The sequence below is a fragment of the Anser anser genome (assembly GCF_964211835.1).
Source record: "Anser anser genome assembly, chromosome: 1".
NCBI lineage: Eukaryota > Metazoa > Chordata > Aves > Anseriformes > Anatidae > Anser > Anser anser.
Window position 1 is genome coordinate 44474228 of NC_139720.1, and position 15532 is coordinate 44489759.

A 15532-nucleotide genomic window follows, 5' to 3' on the forward strand; every position below is an offset into this window, starting at 1 on the left:
AGCCAAAATTGTACATGAACTTGACAGAATTTACAAATCGCCCAAAGCCTACATCCTCCCTCTTTAAAGTCTTTCGTCTTCAGGTTTTTATAGCATGAGAACCAAAATTTCTTTCTGGATTTTCATGGATTTTTAAGCTTCCACTTCTTCAAAGTAAGTAATCCAGAATATTTTTTCTGGACACAGAGAAATACTTCTGTTTGTATCCATTCATCTCCTCTCCTCCCTCTGCCCCAATACCTGGGATTCACTCTGTACTCTTCATATTGCAGTAAATTACATTTACTTACACATAATTTAAGGAACTTTCACACTAACGGTGTATAAAGGACATTCTGTGCAAGTGAGAATTACCTAATAGGTGTTAAAGACTCTTTTCTTTCATATCACTGCCTTTTAGCCAAGTAAGATGAACCTATTTGTGAACACCACTGAACCAGGTCACATCTTTCTGCGTATAAGATTTCTTTATTCTTCTATACAAAGCTTACGCTAGCTCAGAAAAACAAATACAACAAATGCAGTTCTTACTTCCTGTCTTTTCTTCAAGTCCTCCTTGGCTGCACCAAACCGCTTTGTCAATCTAGCAACCTTAGCCTAAATGGGAAGAAGAGGAAAACAAACAAACAAATCCATAAATATCCTCCCCAAGAACCCTTAAAGAAATTATACAAACCAAAAGATATACAACTTAGAAATCAATACAAAACTATTGTTGTATACGGGGAAATTTTTCTTTCCACGAAACACAGTGCTACTACATGACTTCAGAGCAGCAGAAAGACACTCGTGTATCACAATCACACCTTAAATCAGAATTTTCATTGCTATTCACAACTGCACAAACATAACCTATCTACTTGTTTTTGTTTGTTTTTTCTCGCCTCCCCACTTCTCTCTGTGGAGTCAAAATGGCTTCCAAAAAAACAACTACAGGAACTTAATACTAAATGCTGAAGATCTTACTTTTTAAATTTGACTCTAGTATTCAATTCAATACACGAGCACTCACCTGTAGTTCAGTAAGCACAGTTTTATGCCTCTTGTTACATTCTATTTTCTCTATTCTCATTTTCAAGTCTGCCAGAGTCTTGTCAAATACAGCACACTGTAAAGCAGCAAGTTTTTCTTCTAACAGTCTCTGGATAACCTGCCAAATTATTAATAAAAATATATATGTTAATATAATCCCAAAATTCAGGAGGATGTCTATAAAAATATTCTCGACTCAAAAAGAATCTTGCCACAAAAATAACAATGACAATGGCTGTACCTATCAATCAAAGTTATTATAGTCACCAGTAAGCACAGCTAAGCAAGGTTTCTACATCTGTCTTGGCAAATAAATATGCCCCTTCTCTGCCATTAAATCAAGAAATTAATTTAATTAATTTAATTCAAATATATATGGCTTTATTACTGCTAAATAGAACACTAATAGAAGATACTATCATAGTGTTGTGTTTACATAGGTTAGTTTTTCCTCTTTTCTAGTCTTGAAAGGGACAATGGCATTCAAAGAATGGAAATTAAAGATGTTCAGCAAAACTTTACTTTTTGATATGCACTTTCCCCTAAGCAGAAATGGCCTGTATAGCTTTTGCTGCAGAAGCTAAACAGGGAAGAAGAGACTAATTTCTACAAAGTTTACTTATTACTTTTATTATTTCTCCCCCACTCCTAAATCATGACTACTGCAGCGTAAAAATCTTCCTTAGGAAAAAGAAATAAACAAGCAATAAAAGTGGTTAAGTTTTCTGGATCCTACATCAGCAAAGCTACAATACACATTAGTATAGCCTGGATCCTACATTAGTGAAGCTACAATAGTACTAGCTGGTTAACTAATGGAGTAAGTGCACAATTTTTTTCTTCAAGAACACAGGTTTCTTCACATGCCAATGGTGCAGTCAAACAGACAAGTAATAGCTCTACAGGAGTCTGCAAAACATTATGCTGATTACACTTTTATTTGGAGAGAGACCTTCCTTAAAGCTGGGTACAAAAAGCACACCACATAAACCTGTATCACACTAAAATGTCTCCTTCACTGAGATTATTTTGGTCTCCATCTACAGTCACATGAAGCTTAAAGAGTTTAAATGCTTAACACATTCCAAATATAACTTTTGCAGCAGTTTCCAAATGATATTTGCTTTCTTCTTAAAAGCAGAGTTATGCAGAATTGTATAACCTAAACCACCATTGTTATTTGAATTATGCACATTTTTAAACAAAAAAGAGAAAATGTGTGTGTGAGGGGGAGCAAGGACTGTGTGGGAAAGGACAGTTAATTCTAAAATGCTAAGACTAGAGACAGATCTGGTGTGGCCATCTTCATTCTGCACCTCCACTCTACCTTTTGTAATTTCTGGTCAACATCTCTTCTGGCTGTAATTTTTACTTGAAGTTCTGCTTCATAATCTTCTTCTCCCACATACCGACGACGTTTAGAATGTACATTGTCCATGTCCTCAGATTTAGAACGCTTTCTCCTGGACACTTCACCTGAAACAATTAGATACAACTGCTGGTGAGGAACCTTTAAAAACACAAAGCAAAGAAACAGGTATCTGCAGAATAACATGGTTATTACGAAGTTTCATTTTTTCCTGGTGTAAGCATTTTTCATTCTAAAGCAGTAACAATGCCTTCAGGAAAACAATGTATTTGATGACTTTGAAACAGAACAACAGTCCCTTTGATCTCCATACACTGCTGCTGAGTTCTGCTTTGTGATTCACCAAACCACTCCCTCAAATCTAAGATCACTCTACACCACCACCATTCCCTTCTCACTTGCCTCCACTTCTTCCTGCTCCTACCAGCACCATCCTATAATGCAACACGGCTTCTGAAAAGCAAAACACAACCATCTTCTAAAAAAAGGTACCCTTTTCTCAGTAACCTCTTCGCCAAGTAAAACTTCTGCTTCGTTCTGCCTGTGTCAGCACAGAGCTCTTTCCTACCTGTCCTGAATTTTTAACCTGCACCACCAACCTGTGACTGAGAAAACACTCAAACCTTTTTTTTTTTTTTTAAACTATTTGAGCAAGAAGTAAAAATTGGATTAAAGAAGGGGCCTAAAAAATATTAAGTTTAAATGTAATATTATAGATGTTATTTTCATTGCAGTGATGAAGTATATAGAAGAACCAAAGAGAGGCCTCATTTCCTCTTCCAGCTCCTGGCACAGTATCCTCTAGTGACATGGATAAAAAATGACACGCCTAGGTAAATTATCAGTAAGGGAAGCTACAGAGCATACTGTGGGCACGTTCCCAGCATCCGAACACCATAACCCTCAAACCCTTCACCTCAAACCTGAGGACGATTCAGAAAGACAGAATTAGTAGTAGATAACGAAGATTCATTGAAACTGAAAAAGCACAAGAAATAGCTACTTTTTTTTTTTTTTTTACTTTTATTATGTATGCTATGCAAGTTATATTTCTAACTTTACAGAAGCAGTGGTAGAGGAAGATGAATTTCTTGCCTACAGGAGGTGCAAACTAGTGGGACAGTTATGTCACCAAGCCAAACTAGCTATGGCAGTACGTTGGGGAATGGAATATCAGAGATAATTAGAAAGAGATTGACTAGATAAACTGTAAGATCTTGCAGCTTCAAGAACTAGAACCACCAGCTACATCAAAGGACATATGGACACAACCTGAGCTTATCTAGTTGTGAAATAGAGACTCCCATAATGACGAAGGCTGGAAGCACCAGCGCAGTGGCTCCCATTCCACCTGCAGGTGCACAGAACAACAGGATTGTTTCGCCACTGTCACGGCAGATGGCTGGAAGCTGTGCCCAGGGGAACACCTCAATTGCCTAAGCAAAAAATGAAGCATGCAGGGATGGGGTTAAGAAAGGCAAAGGCCACCTTGAGCTGAATCTGGTGAGGGACATAAAGGGCAACAGAACTGGCTTCTACCAGTATACCAGCAGTATACGGGAAACTAAGGAAAACATGCCGCCCATTGCTGAATAAGGCAGGGGAAACAAGTGATAATGGACGCAGAAAAAGTCTCAGATGCCTACTTTGTCTAAGACTTTAATGAGAAGTCTTGCCTTCAGCTATCCAAGCTCTCAGACCAGTGGGACAGCCTGGAGCAAAGGAAGACCTTTCAGTGGAGGAACGTAAGAGTTAAGGAATGCTGAAAGAAAAAAAAAAAAACAGACATAAACAAGCCCATGTAACCCAGAGGAATTCACCCACAAGTTCTAAGGGAGCTGGCTGAGGTAATGGCAAGGCCACTCTCAACCTCTGAAAGGCTGTGTCAATAAGGAGAGGCTCCTTGAGGACAGGAGTGACATCTTTTTTCTTCATTCTTCAAGACGGGCAAGAAGAAGGATCCAGAGAATTACAGGACGGTCAGTCCCACCTCAGTGCCTAGGAAGGTGTGTTGTGGTTTAACCCGGCCGGCAGCTAAGCCCCACACGGCCGTTTGCTCACCCTCCCCCCTCCCTCTCTGGGATATGGGAGAGAATCAGGAAAATTAAGCCTGTGGCTTGAGATAGACAGTTTATTAGGACAGAAAAGAAAGGAAAATAATAATGATAATAGTACTACTCATAATAATGTGCACAAACAAGTGATGCACAATGCAATTGCTCACCACCTGCTGACCGATGTCCAGCCTATCCCTGAGCAGCCGGCCCCCCCAGCCTGGCTACCACCCCTATATATTGTTTAGCATGACGTCAGATGGTATGGAATACCCCTTTGGCCAGTTTGGGTCAGCTGTCCTGGGTCTGTCCCCTCCCAGCTCCTGCTGCACCCCCAGCCTGCTCGCTGGCAGGACAGAGCGAGAAGCTGAAAAGTCCTTGGCTTAGTGTAAGCACTGCTCTGCAACAATTAAAACATCAGTGTGTTATCAACATTATTCTCACCCTAAATCCAAAACACAGTACCATACCAGCTACTAGGAGGAAAATTAACTCTATCCTAGCTGAAACCAGGACAAGGTGATGGAACAAATACTATGAGAAACAATATCCAAACAGATGAAAAACAAGATGAGACTAGGAATACTCAGAATCAAGGGGAGATCATGCTTCATCAGCCTGGCAGCCTTCTATGATGAGATGACTGGCTCGCTGGGTGAGGGGATGCTGTTTACCTTGTTTTTTAGTAATGCTTTTGGTACCCAAAACATCCTAAGAGAAACTGACTGAGTATGACCTAGAAAAATGGACTGCAAGAAACCGGTTCAGCTGCTGGGCTCCAAAAATTGTGATTGGGAGCATAAAGTCCCATTTGAGGCCAGCCACTAGTAACATAACCTGGGGGTAAATACTGGGACCAGCACTAGCATCTTCATTAACGACTGACATGACGGTATAGAGGGCACACTCAGAAATTTGCAGAAGATACAAATCTGGAAGGAGTGGTTGCTACACTATATGGTTACGCTGTCAGACTGATTTTGACAAGCTGAAGAAATAGGTAAACAGGAACTTCATGAAGATCACCAAAGTAAATGCAAAGCCCTACACTTGAATAGGAGTAGGCCTGTGTACCAGTCTAGGCTGGGAACTGACTGGCTAGAAAGCAGCTTTGCAAAAATGTCCTGGTAGTCCACATGCACATCAAGTTGAACATGAGCTAGCAATATGCCCTTGTGGCAAATAGCCAACAACACCCCAGACTTCATTAGAAAGATTATGATGAGCAGGTCAAGGGAAGGGATTATTCCCCTGTAATCAGCATCGTGAATGGTCTATCCAGTTCTGGGCTTCTCAATGCATGTAAGATGTGGGCATACTAGAGAGAGGCTGGGGATCCAAGATGTTTAATGGACCAGATGAGGAAACAATAGCCTGTTCAACTGGACAAAGCATTCAGAAGGGATCTTATCAATGTGTGTAAAATGCATGATGGGTAGGGAGCGAAGATGATACAGTAAGACTCTTTATGGTACTCAGTGAAAGGACAAAAGAAAAAGGACACAAACTGAAATACAAGAAATTCCATTCAAACATACGATTTTTTTTTTTTTTACGGTAAGGGCAGCCAAACACTGGAACTAGAACACTGGAAGCTTGTGGCGTCTCCATCTGTGAAAATACTCAACACCTGGCTGGACATGGTTCTAAGCAAACTATTTGCTTGACCATGGTTTGAGGAGGGGGTGGGTAGACTAGACAATCTCCAAAGACCCCTTCCAACCTCAATGATTCTGTGTTTCTAACACGTGCCGTCAGTGAAGCATAATAGTTTTAACATTACATACTTCTCTCTGTGTGTTTGTCATCTTCTTTGTGGGCGTCTTCACTGTCTTTATCCTCTTCCTCACTCTTTCTTCCCTGCTCCACCTCTTCTACAAACACAGGAGAAAAACACGCATTATTTATGTTGACCCATGGAAAGTTGCATATAGAGTCCTATCTTGACTAGTGAGCTTAGAATACTTTTTTTTAAAAACACAACAAAAATCCAGGGGAGAGAGAAGTAGGCACAGGGAAGTGTTTAGAGATAAAAAACTAGGATAACTTCAGAAGAAAATTTTGAACTACTATACAACACAGATCCACTTCTGGATTCGTTTAGCTTCAAAACCAATACAGTGCCTCAAAGTTACCTCTGAAAGTTACGTTTAGGAAGCAAGTATAAAAATTCAGTAAGAAAATACTAACATGTTTATTTCCATTTGGAAAATTTGTCCATAATCTTTATAGTAGAAAAGGCCAAAATTCTTTTTTCTTAGCAAGTATTAATTTTCATTTAGTTTCTTCCTAGTAAAAAGCATCACAGTTTAAATCTAGTTGTTTAAAACCTACAATTCAGTTAGTTCTTTAAACACGCAAACAAAAACAACCATGCCTCATATCCACACAGCTTAAAAGGAAACACACTAACACTTCCTGAAAGCAGCACGAAGTGACAAATTTCCATCAACTTTTATTGCACGTTCCATGAAATTTCACTATATTTCACAGAGACAGTATTGCTGCTTCCTGTACTTGCTAGATAGAAAAATAAAACTGTTATGCTAAAATTTATTCAGAATATAACAGAATAAGTCAACACTGGTATATAACACTTGATCTCTATATTGCTGTAATAAAAAAACTAAAATAGAAATTAAAGAAGAGTCTAAACATGATTTTTTAGAGGAAGTTGCAGCTGCACAGATATACTGGTGCTTTATTAACACTAGATTTTATTTCTATTACGAAGACTATCTCAATGATTTAAAATAAAGTTACATAATAAATCAGCAAAAAAACAAACTGAAATTACAAGATTCTTTTTTTTCACTTAATTAACCTATGCAAGAAATCATGGAGACTGAAATCACACAAATTCCTCAAAATCAGCTTGACGTAACAAGCTGTTGTTGAACGTAACAAAAGATCATAGTGCCAAATACCAAAAAAGACCTATAGATAAGCTTCATGGTTCTAAAGGATGCTCCTGAAGTTCAAGAGTACTTTTTCCAGAAGTTGCAGATTTTAATATGCAACTGAAAGATGCAAATACTCCACAGAAAGATACACATACGTAGGGTGTCTTTAACATAACACGTTACAAACTTCAAAGCTGCAGTGTTTTGTTTTTCACTTCTGTGTGGAGACCAAAGCCATTTCAGGGATGAGGAAGGCCACCACTTACACATTTCGATCGCTCTCTCTATGTGCCTAAGTTAATTTGTTTAGTTAGAAGTGGTTTAAACACCAACCCCAGCGAAATCCCTTCAGTTAGGAATCATAATATGGACAAAAGTTTTAAACTGCATTAACAGTTTATTTTTCACTGACAAGCTGTGATTTTGTCATTGTGATGCTAGACAGGTAGAAAACAATGAATGCAGTCCTCACAAAAAACAAAGAATTTGGTAATATTGTTATCGTTTTATTTATCACAATCTTCCTAGTTAGCCACATTATTTGCTGTAGATGTGAACAAAAAGGTTTTGTTTTGTTTTTTTTTTTCCCCCCTACATTTTCCTGTTGCTGAATGGCTGAAAATACCTTTTAATAGCTTCTACAGCTGCAACCATTCAAATCTGCTTAGTAACTCACTGAATGTGTATTTGGATGTCAGCTCTGCCAATATATATAAATATAAATGGAAATAAAAATAATGAATAAGCTTAAGCTTAGGGAAAAACGAAGTATCTGCAAATATTCTGCACTGCACAGTAATACTCCCAACTATGCCATAATCCTGTAACCACAACACTCTCCTTATAGACTGGCTGCAGCTCATGTGCTCAGAAAACAGCCACAAGAAAGCACAAAACCTAGCCCTCATAAGGAGTGATAATCCTCAATCAACCCCTACCCAGAAGTTTTTACAGAACAGAAATGCTGTTTTAAATGATATTCTAATTATTAAATGCTACAAACTTCTACCCATGTGATATATTTTTTGCAAAACAGTACTTTTCATGCTGATGTCTAAAATCAATTTTGCTGTTATTCATTTGGATACCTTGTGCGTCACTATTATTTTTTTGCTCCACGGTCTAAGTTCAGTCCCTTCAGCGGACTAGTTTTTTTCAGTAGATTTCATTCAAAAGGATCACACTAGAAAGAGATTTGAAGTCCTCTCTTTTGGTATCAGAGTATCTCTAATGCCTTTACAAATAATTACATTTTAGTTTCTTACGTATTTGTCTTACAAAACAGCAATTCGTGTGCTCTCTAGGACATGATGAATACCCGTTACTTCCACACTTTCACAAACGGACAGTCTCTCGCTTTCAATGGATACTTCCTCTATATAAAGTTACTTATGAATTACCAGAACACATACAGTTTTTGAACAGGATCTGAAAAGTTACCTGGACATTACTTTTTTTTTTTCTTTTTTTTATAACTGACTTGTCTAAATTATGTGTCTGAAGTACATATTTATTGAATTTAACACTCATCTATGCCACCTTTCAGATTTTTAGCTTTTATTCATGAACCCCAGAGAGGTCAGAACTGTATTGCTGGGGATGTAGCAGGTTTAGTAGTGGATAAGTCCCCGTGGACGCTCACCAACTCAGGGGGGATGCAACAGAGCACCACCAGCATTCTTTCAACTGTGGGATGCACTTCACATTCACACAGTGCTGTGAAGATGACTGATCTATGTACCTTCGGTACACTGCAGAGCTTAACACAATATTCATTTCTTGACAACTGCCAGAGATCAGATCTTTTAAAAAAAAACCAAAGGCAACAGACTACTCAATACAAGTTACTCAAATGATTGTTCATTCTGGAGAAGATGCTCTACGGAATGATGTCCCATGGAATGACGTTCCATTTTGCTGGTTGAAATAAAAAAGTCTCTTCCAGTCTCTTCCAAGGGCTCGCTGTCACACCACCTCTATCTTCCTCGAACTGACAATCAATCTGAAAGCTAGCAACATACCTATGCTATGTAGCAAGTAATTTTACTTGTAGTTGGCCAACAATATAAAATCAGTGGCACACAAGTGCCATAACCAAAGAGTATAGGTAGGGGCTAGGACCTGTATGGAAATCTTGGGGAGCAGCCTTGCTGAAAGGGGCCTGGTGAGCTTGCTGACCATGAGCCAGCAGTGCACTGCTGCAGCAACATAGGCAAGCTGGATTCTGGGCTGGCTCTGCACGGGCATTACTAACACGGACGGGAATGCGATCATCCTGTTCTACTCAGCGCTTGTCAGGCTGCATATGGAGTGCTGTATCCTGTTCCAGCCCCATAACTCAAAAGATGCAGTTAGACCAGAGAGGGTCCAAAAGGCTGGAAAAGCTGCCTTGTGAGGAAAGACAACGCGCTACGTCTTTTCACTCTGGAGAAAACTCAAGGGGATCTCATCATGACATTCAAGTACTTAGGACAGAGCCACATGGAGAAGACAAAGGGTAATGGGGCAAGTTGCACAGGGAGAGGTTTTGCCTTGGTGTAAGAAAATTTTATTTTTTTTTTACAGTAAGAACAATCCATCACTGGAACGACCTCACCAGGGATGTGGTGGAATCCCCATCCCTGGAGGTTTTCAGGATGCGTTACATAGGGGCACCTGGGCTCCCTTCTCCCACAGAAGTTTGCTGATCTTTTGAGATCCCTTCCAACCTGGGCCATTCTACCATTCTATGAAGAGTCTCTCTCATGCAGCCTTGAAACTGGGAAATTAAATATGAATGTTTTCTTCCTACGATGCAAAGAAAAGAACTGATAGCCATATGAAGTTCGTAGGTTACCTAGTCTAACACCTGTGAATTTGTGGAAACATGAGACTCGAGAGGCAGTAGCAGAGAACCCTGATTTAAAAGGATTGTTAACAAGGGAGATAATTAGGCATAAGTCTGCTGACTATCTATTTGGTATCACGTACAGTACTGTGTCAACACAACAGCTTTTCTGCAGGAAGCACCACGTCTGAAGTGGTTTTTTTTTTGTCAGACTCTTATATCCACTGTAGAAACTGGGATTTCTACATCTAGCAGCTCTAGATCTGCTAAGGACGTCTAGCTCATATTGCTAATGCAAGGACACTGATGTTACCTTAAATGCATTCAGTGTACCTTACGGGTATTTGTTTTTGAAAATGTGGTGTTAAGTGAACATTAATTGATGCTTGATTACAGAGATTTAAAATATTTATAGTGATCTTGATGTTTTCTATTCCGTATTTTCCTTACACCCAAAACCAAGCATAGCATCACTCTCCACACATACACAGAAGTCTTCCAGAATAATACATTTGTCAGATTTCAATCTTGAGCTAGCAAGAATATCAAGCTCCTTATAAAGCATTGTCACTTTAATTTACAGGGTCTGTCATAAATACTGCCCAATCCTTAGAAAATGTGCAATGCTTTTTCTAAAGAGAAGTAGAGCTGCATATACAACACTAAAGGAGGGATTATGCACCTGAGTACCTTTCCAAGTCAGTGGAAGTTTCAGTATCCACAAAATCCACCTCAACGTGACACATCCCTCAGGTTAAAGTCCAAGCGAAGACACTGTCAGTAGACTCTTCTAGTTCCTTTTACACAGTCTCTATGTTTTCAGACATTTTAAAATGTTTTATATGTTTTGAGAGTCCTCTCAGATAGCGCTGTCTTAATTACTATGAACAATGAGTACAAGGATAATTGTTGTTCTTGAAAATATCAGATTAATGTATTTTCAAAGAAATCGCCATGATCTAGACAGGCTGGAGAAATGGACCACCAAATGCTTTGTGATATCCAGCAAGTACAAATACAATGCTCAGCACCTGGGAAGGGAGAACCTTTGCAACGACACGAGGGGTGACGGCCACGTGGCTGGAGAACAGCTCTGCACTGAGGGCTTGCACAAGCAGCAAGCCACATGTGAGCTGGCAGCGTGACCTGGCAGCGAAGGAGGCCAACAGCATCCTGAGCTGTATTTACAAGAAAAATAGCTAGGACATCATGGGAAGCGGCTACTGTCCTCTATTTGGCACTTGCTATGCCATCGCTCTCTGCCTGGGACAAGAGACTGTTAAGGTGGCTGGGGACTAGAAAAGAGGCTGAGGTTGCACTTGTTCAGCATGGAGAAGACAAAGCTTAATGGGGACACCCCAGCTTTCCAAAACCTATAAAGATGGCCACCCAGAGGATGGAGCCAGACTCACTGTAAAGGTGCATGGCAAAGGATGAGAGAATACGTGCAAGCACAAAGATATCCCAAGTGACAGAAGGCAAAACTTTTCCAACAAGTAGACAAGACACTGGAACAGGTTGTCCAGAGGGGTCATCCAGTGTTCACCAGTAGTAGTTTTTAAGACCTACCTGGACCAAGTCCTGAACAGCCTGATCTAATCTCACAGCCGACCCTACTTTGAGCAGGAGAATTAACTAGAGACCTACTGAGGTCCTTCCCAATGAAAACTTCTCTTATTTGGTCACTTCTCCTCCTCCTGCCTATCACAAAGTACACAAAAAATCTATCAAGTGATTCCAACACGAAGAACAATATTCTCTTCTTTATTTTTTAATTGCCATATTTTTAGTTCGAAAAAATCTGTAAATGACTTCAAGATCCCAAGTGATGAATCCAACATCCCTGAACCAGTCCTCCAAAGTCCATCAGACAGAGGGATGCCCCATTTCTGGTGTGCAAAATCCCATGGATCAAAGATGCAGCAGTTGTGTCTTTGTCTGTCACATTAAATAAAACTCTTGTACCATATATTCAGCTCACAGTTGCAGGTACCATAGACCTCCTAAATCTTTTATTGGATGAACAAATCATGTCCTCTTAAGCTTTCCAATATGAAGTACATTTCCTAAGCGCTGAAACATCACTGCACCAGATCTCTGAAAGCCCTGTATTAATTCCTTTTAGATGTAAACACCAGAACTGGAAATATTGCAAAAAAAGTGGTTTCATTAGTGCCATCCAAGTATAACTTACTTTCTTGTTTGTTCATTCAAGAATTTTGAGAGCTAGCTGTGTTATACTACAGGAACAAAAGTTCATGTTTACTTGTTTATTTGCCACTCACATGCTCTGAAGTTCTCTTAAACGCTACTTTCTAGGAGACGAGCTGTATTCTTTGAAATGTTAACCGCACCATTTATTCTTAACAGGTTGTACCTGGGTGTCCTGCTTGACTTCAGACTGTTACCAAAGACCAGTAATAAGCAAGCTCTCTTTCAAAATAGCCCTGAAGGGCACGAAACAGCACTGCTGCAAAGAAGCCTCAAGTCAAGGTGTCTAGAATGAAGGATAGCAATTCTGAGAAAGATTCAGGTTTTCCTTAGCAGTCATCCTCACCTGGTCAAACATGAGAAGCTAGAGATAAGTCAAGAGAAAGAACATGTCAGCAGCTCCACTACGTAAAACTAACAGTTCACCTAGTCTAGAATCCTACACCCAACGCTTTCCTGACAACAGCAGATGACCAAGTAGGAAAGAATGCATGGAGGATTAAAGAACATTGTTGCACTGGCCCAGAAAGCTCCTTCAGCCTTCTGAGAAGCTGCTGCTGGAAGACCTCCAAAGATTTAGGCTTCTTTTGTTTGATAGCCCTCAAAAAATCCTCTTTCACAGAGAAAGTAGGCAAACTTTTAGCAGTCACAGTGCTTGCTGTTAGCAAGAAGCTCCATAGTTCTCCACATGGAGAATTCTCTCTTCCATGCTTTGATCCCGCCTCTCAGTTTTTATCCTTTCTTCCATTTGCGTTCTTCTGGAGGAAAAGGCAGCAAATACTCTCCATACTAATGATTTTACAGGTCTTTGTCACAGCCCTCCTCCATCTCTTCTTTCAGGCTGATAAATACTTCTCTATTATATAGTTCATTCTTGCCTAGAAGTTGCCTCTCTGACCTGCCATTAGTCAGAAAGCAGAGAAGCTGTAGTAAGATATGAGTCTACTGCGTTGAAGAGATAAAAAGAAGATAAACAGGGACCCCACAATCCAGGTGGTTTCTGGAGTGCGCTGAAGACAATTTCTTGACATAGGTGATTGCTGAGACAAGTAGGGGAGATACTCTGCTGGGTTTGTTATTCACAAACAAGGAAGAACTGGTCCAGTACCTGAAGGCCAACAGTAGACTCAGTTGCAGGAACCACAAGACCACTGAACTTAAAATCATGCAAGAACTCAGCAGAAGGAAGAGCATTGCAGCCCATGCCTTCCAGAGAGCAGTTTTCACCTTGTTCAGGCTGTACATGGCAGCATCCAGAGGGAGACTGCCCTGGAGAGAAAAGGGGCCCAGGAGTGCTAGTTGTTCTTCGAGAGCCACCTTGAAACACGGGAACGGTCCGCTTCAATACATACAGTGTAGAACCAGGGTGGAGGAAAGCCAGCATGGTTGAACATGGACCTTCTGACAGAGCTCCAGTGTAAAAGGAATTGCACAGGAATAAGCAAAAACATAGGGACATTGCTCAGCTCAAAACATATCAAAACTTGATGTCCCACAGTGACATTGTTTCCCTCAATTTCTGTATTTATTTCTAGCATTCTTTGCTTTCTTCAACTTCCACTTAATTGATGTTTTCACAAATGTACTATAATCCTGGAAAATTGTTCTTGAATAGTTAGTTCTATCTTTTTATCAAGTTACGAACATTTTTGTACTTATATATCACTTTGTAGTTAACCACAGTGAGTTTAATCTGTCATTTTTATATCTCAGTTACTCATAATATCATCAAACTGTCACCTCAGTAGTCACCCTTCATTTTCAATAAATCATGAGCTCTGTTGCACAGGACAGTCTCTGGAACACATCCTTGTGGGTTTACCTTTAATTCTTCAAAAGATTATTGCCTCCATGAGGACTTTCCATCTTATCCCCAAATGGTTCAGTTTCCATTAAGTTTTTGGTAAGAAACTATTTGTGTTTGGATATCTGAAATAATTCAAATATTTCAATCAGATTTTCTTTGTCATGTACTTACTTACTCAAGGAGCTCCAAGGTTTTCTAAGGTATGACCTCCCATTACAGAAATCTTAAGTGTCACAGCATAACTATTATACATATACTAATTTTACTCAAAAATCAAATTATATTAATCTTTCAATTTAAGGAAAGCCTTCTAGCACTATTCTTTATATTGTTATTTAGCCATGCTCATTTTCTTCTTTTTTTTCAAAGCTGTACATTTTAATTGAACAGTTTGCACCTGTGTCCAAGACAGCATCCTTGAATAACGTCCACACCATCTTCATAGATTTGATTCTAACAAGACTCTTTCCAAATGTTAGTCCTTTTGTTCCAAGATAATATTTTATTTATTCTACTTGGTTTCTCATACAATAGCGTTTCCCGTCCTTTCAACCTCTCTGATATTTCTTATTGAAATATTTACATCTGTGAAAGGACTGCAGAATTTTTGTATTAAAATCATGTTAAATTTAGTACAAAATGGATCCCCAGAAGATTTGTTTAAATATTTCATGCAGAACGTACTATCTGGTAAAATTTAAACCCCCTCCTCTGCAACTTAATGGGCAAGCTTTAAGCAGCTTAGAATAGAATGCAGAAATTAACGCATGTCCACTAGTTAAGGACAGAACACACTTCAGTGGCCAATTTTCTTTTCACGAACAGTCACGGTTACATCCACACAACTGTAAAAGTCACAAACTGTTATAGCCAATACACAAACTACTAGTCAAGAATTTATTGTGCCACTAAAATTGATAAAAAATATTGCTGGATACGATCATTTAAAGGCTTCAGCGAACTGTAGTTCAACATTCAGCACTCACTTACAGTCTTTTGCTTCAGAGCTAAAACTACACTGTGGTCACAGCATGTTTCTTCCTGACTGGCTAAGAGGAGAAGAGCCACCCTGATATCTTAATTTCATTCACATCCAATAAAAGAAGCCTTAAAATGTGGTAAGAACAAGTATCAATGATTTATTTGGAACACACATTTTACAGAAGGGACTCGTAATACACTATAATTTCTACTCAAGTGCACGCAGTGTTCTTTTCCCACTGCCATCCCCCCACCCCACAACAGCGTAGAGTTTTGCAATCTCAGTGGAACATGGTTTTTATTACCTCAATAAAATCCTCTGAAGGAGCTATGGAATCTACCTTTTCT

General features: G+C 39.4%; 1 protein-coding gene across 15 annotated transcripts in view; it reads right to left on the reverse strand.

Moving 5' to 3' along the window:
- ATF7IP (activating transcription factor 7 interacting protein) overlaps positions 1 to 15532 on the reverse strand; it is a 109123-nt gene that overhangs the window by 37423 nt on the left and 56168 nt on the right. For all 15 annotated transcript variants that reach the window (XM_083844643.1, XM_083844644.1, XM_083844645.1 and 12 more), the window contains exons 3-6: positions 6243 to 6329; positions 2360 to 2508; positions 1013 to 1150; positions 532 to 597 (exon numbers count right to left, since the gene is read on the reverse strand). In XM_083844643.1, coding sequence (XP_083700769.1) covers positions 532 to 597; positions 1013 to 1150; positions 2360 to 2508; positions 6243 to 6329 — 440 coding nt within the window. The remainder of the gene's footprint in view (positions 1 to 531; positions 598 to 1012; positions 1151 to 2359; positions 2509 to 6242; positions 6330 to 15532) is intronic.